The sequence below is a fragment of the Triticum aestivum genome, chromosome 2D (genome assembly GCF_018294505.1).
Source record: "Triticum aestivum cultivar Chinese Spring chromosome 2D, IWGSC CS RefSeq v2.1, whole genome shotgun sequence".
Lineage (NCBI taxonomy): Eukaryota > Viridiplantae > Streptophyta > Magnoliopsida > Poales > Poaceae > Triticum > Triticum aestivum.
Window position 1 is genome coordinate 480,773,697 of NC_057799.1, and position 4,093 is coordinate 480,777,789.

A 4,093-nucleotide genomic window follows, 5' to 3' on the forward strand; every position below is an offset into this window, starting at 1 on the left:
AAGTAGGAAGCGAGGTGTTTCATCAAGCCAGCTCTCGGCCACATTCAAAGTGCAGCAAGCACGGTTCGCACAAAGATGCGCCGCAAGGTTTGCTGACCTGTTTACATGCTGAATAACAAAAAAAGAGGAAATATTACCGAGCGCTCCTATTTGTAACAGGATATGAGCCAGAATTAAGCGAGAATTGTGGCGAGTGTTCCATGCAATCAACTTCCATTATCACATGCGAGAACCCTCGAAGAGAACCAAATGTGTTGAAGATTGCTTTATCACATTTTAAAAATATAATAAGAGTGCAGACGCTCCTCCATCCGGTTCCTAGTACTAGTATAGTACATACCTCTATAGACTATAGTAGTAGTACTAGTACTAGTAAACTTTGCGCTTGGCTGTTCGCCTCTTCGGGAAGTGCAACAATAATAGTACTAGTATAGTGTATGCTTCTGGCAATCTGACACCGAATTAACTGTTGCACGTCCACCGCCTGAGCGAAGGACAGCTTGCATTAGTCAAAAGTTTCTCCTTGTCCTGCGAGCCACCGCGCGCAAGCTTCTCCCGTCCTGCAAGCTTCTCCTCGTTCGGCAAGTTGACGGGACACAGCAAAGTAATGCTAGTCCATACTGCCTCCTCTCCGGTTAATATGGCTTAATTTCAAACGAGATAAATACACTGTCTGTCACTGTATATTTGTAAAAATACGGTCAGTGGACTTCATAATACGCTCATTGCGCTCAATATATACATTTTCCGGTGTTTATACGGTCACTAGCTCACCCTGGCTGAGTATGTGTGTGCATGCACGTGTAGGTTGAGCACTTGAGCGTGACCGTGTGTGTTCCGTCGTGTGCTCGGACATGCATGCATTAGGGCGTCGCGCGCGTTTTTGCGTCCATGTGTACGTGTGACTGTTGCATACACGTAGGGGGAGTACGTGTAGGGGCCACTAAAGGAGCAGTCAAATCACACAGTAAGTTAGTCGGAAGAAGCAACCATCATTTCACTCTTCAATGACACGTACGCAATATAAAATGGTTGATATGGAGAGAAAAAGAAAACCACTATATATACACTAGCAGGAGCCTAAGCTACAAGCCTGCTTGCTTGGGTTGCTCTCTTCACAAGCATAGAACGACGGTGGCCACACCGCTGGTCACATATCCGGCCTGATCCCGCAGCTGGGGGAAGGGAACAATGTTCTGCGTAGACGCGGTCGACATCGGCGAGGGAGAAAATCCACAGTCGGTGCGTCCCAATCGGGGGTCACCGCGGTATGGGCCGATGCCGCGTCCCAACCGCCCTTCTAGCTACAGCCCGACGTCCGTTTCGAAAATATTAGTGCATGTCAACAAAAATTATACTAGTATCGCTGTTCCGTTTCGAAAAAAAGCATATAAGCTGTTACTTCTTACCCAAAGGATCTTTATATCCAACAGACACAAAATATCCATTCGACTGTTCGAACTTACTTTCACTGCTGATCTGATGTCGAGGTAATTGCTGCATCGCCACCAAAACCCACCATCTCTTAAGCTAAAGTAGACCGAGCTAACCCCTATATTAGCATATTACTAAGATAAACAGAAGGCACTGTAGAATCATTTAGGACGTGAGCTTGTCAATCTGAATGTGGAGGGACACCAGCTTAGCCCCGGCCAGCAGCTTGGGCGGAACTGTGAAGAAGGTCAGCTCCTGCACGGCGACGTCGCCGGGATCCCTGCTGCTTGTCACCTCCATTTCCACCTTGACGGCGTCGGTCCTGCCTTTGGGCTCCCCCGGCGGGCCGTTCGCCCACAGCTTGGCCACGTAGTGCGGCAGTGGGGACGCCCCCGCTCTGATGCAGACGACCGACACGGCGATAGGCGCGCCGATGTCGAGCACGCCGCCGACCAAGAAAAATGCGCGGCCGTCCTCCTCCGCGAACAGCAAGAGCCGTGGCTCCGACAGTGGCACTTGCAGCTGGAGCGCCTTGCCGTACTGGATCCTGTGCACGGGCATGGGATGCACGGTGCTGATGTGGTGGGAGAGCACCGGCGGCGGGCCTTCGTAGCCGCAGACGGGCACGGGGCATTTGCAGGGCGCGAGCGGACACACGCTCTGGTGATCGGCGAGCTTGTGGTAAGTGACGTAGAGCCCACAGCCTTCGTGCGGGCACTCCACCCTCACCGAGGAGAGGACGGCGTCCACCGCCGTGTTCCGCACGTCGAAGCCACCGCCGCGCTCGCACTTCTGGCACTGCCGCTGGTTCCCGGGGCGCTCGACGCGGCAGTCCGCGCAAGCCAGGTGCCCTCCCTTGCACTGCACAAATCAATCGAACAACACATCAATCAAGAAACCTGCACCTTGCTCGATCAGCCGAACGGACGAGGTGTATTCGAACCTCATACACTGGAGGCTTCAAGGGGCGGAGGCACAAGGGGCAGTGGAGCAAGGTGAGGTCCATCGAGACCATAGAGAGCTCCATCGTCGGGTCCTGTTCCGTCTGCATGATCTCGCCCTCCTCGTGCACAACCATCTCTCGCTTTATTAGGGCCGGGGCATTACAAAGCTTTACCGTCACATATTCATACTACTTCAAGGTGCATTAAATCAACACATGCAAGTATCAAAAGGAGAGTCACGGCATGCATGCATGCGTTGTAATTAATGCATCGGTAAACGCAAATTATTGAAATATATCGAGTGCAGTGCTTTGATGTGTCGCGTCAACTCGTACAAGACCGAGAAGTTTGATTACTACAACGCCCTCTCGCCTTAACCGCACCTGCCTTTGGCTGCATGACAGGTGGGCCACCGACCTGTTGGGCCCACCTGTCATGGACGCAAAGGCAGGAGCAGTAAGTCAATGAAGCTGCGTCCCTCCCTCGCCCATGAGCGTGGTGGCTGGCAGGACTAGGAGAAGCTTTCGTTCGCTACACGCTCTCCCTCCCGTACGCGGTGGACATGCAGCAGTTCAATCGGTGTCAGATGGCCAGAAGCATACTGTAGTACTCCTCCACTGCAGTAGTACTCCATCATTTTGTTCGACTTCCCGAAGAGGCGAAGAGCCAAGCGCAGCCCGGACGCTCGTGTGGCAGTTTCATGTGTAGAGTAGTCTAGGATAGCGTGTACCGTGCCTGTAAGCTTAAAATCGTTGGGGTCGGCTCCATGCTATATTTTTTTGATTAAAATAATCTTCTGGCCCTACCTGTCATCCTGGTGATTCTAGTTTGCACGCTCATCTGGTCAAGACAGGAATATATATTTTAATTTGTGGTGGGGTAAATGTTAGAGGTTGCAGCAAATGGAGTATTGTACACTGCGGGTCTTTCAGCCAAGTTTAGAGGCGACCATGTGGGGCCAGTGCTATGATGTGTCGCGTCAACTCGTACAACGAGGAGAAGCTTGATTTTACTACTACACGCCTTCTCCCTCGCCCATGCGCGCGGTGGCTCGCAGACGAGGACATGCTTTTGCTTATAGTACTACAACAAGCTATTCCTCCTGCTCGCGGTGGACGGACATGCAGCAGTGGATTCGATACTGTAGAAGCAGTAGTAGTAACATCATTGTTCGTCTTCTCGAAGAGGCGAAGAGCCAAGTGCAACCCGAACGTGGCAGTTGCGAACCTTGGAGCACGCATATAGCCAGGCTCTTGCATGAGACAAAATTGCTATGTGAGCCCACTATTGTAGTACTCCCTCCGTCCGGAAATACTTGTCATCAAAATGAATAAAAGGGGATGTATCTAGATGTATATTAGTTCTAGATACATCTTTTTTATCCATTTTGATGACAAGTATTTTCGGACGGAGGGAGTACTTGCTAGTATAGCCCTGTAAACCAGAAAGGAGTATTTGCCTTTCTAGAGATTTCAACAAGTGACTAGACTACACCGAGACGGAGTACATATGGAGCAAAATGAGTGAATCTACACCATAAATAAATACGTAGTTCTCTCGTTTTCCTCTCGGCCTTGGTCGCGGTGCACAATATTGAGTATACTAGTACTATCATCTTGAAATTTACGAAGTCACCATAGGCACCTCGTCGTCGACGGGAACGTCTCCTGACACGCGATAGACGCGAGCGGCAGTCGCCTCCATAGGTGCTTGAA

The 4,093-nt window shown here is 50.9% G+C and overlaps 1 protein-coding gene across 1 annotated transcript; it reads right to left on the minus strand.

Moving 5' to 3' along the window:
• Positions 1-1,599: 1,599 nt before the first annotated feature.
• LOC123049648 (E3 ubiquitin-protein ligase SINA-like 10) lies at positions 1,600-2,512 on the minus strand. Its single transcript, XM_044472546.1, has 2 exons — positions 2,447-2,512; positions 1,600-2,295 (listed from the first exon to the last, which is right to left on the minus strand). The coding sequence occupies exons 1-2, from the start codon at positions 2,510-2,512 to the stop codon at positions 1,600-1,602; spliced, it is 762 nt and encodes a 253-aa protein (XP_044328481.1).
• Between the last annotated feature and the right edge of the window lie 1,581 nt (positions 2,513-4,093).

Bases quoted from the DNA above. Each gene is read 5' to 3' on its own strand.
- LOC123049648 (XM_044472546.1), bottom strand. From the start codon at position 2,512: ATGGTTGTGCACGAGGAGGGCGAGATCATGCAGACGGAACAGGACCCG. The intron at 2,296-2,446 runs GTCTCGATGGAC...TGATTTGTGCAG, and splicing joins CGACGATGGAGCTCTCTATG to TGCAAGGGAGGGCACCTGGC.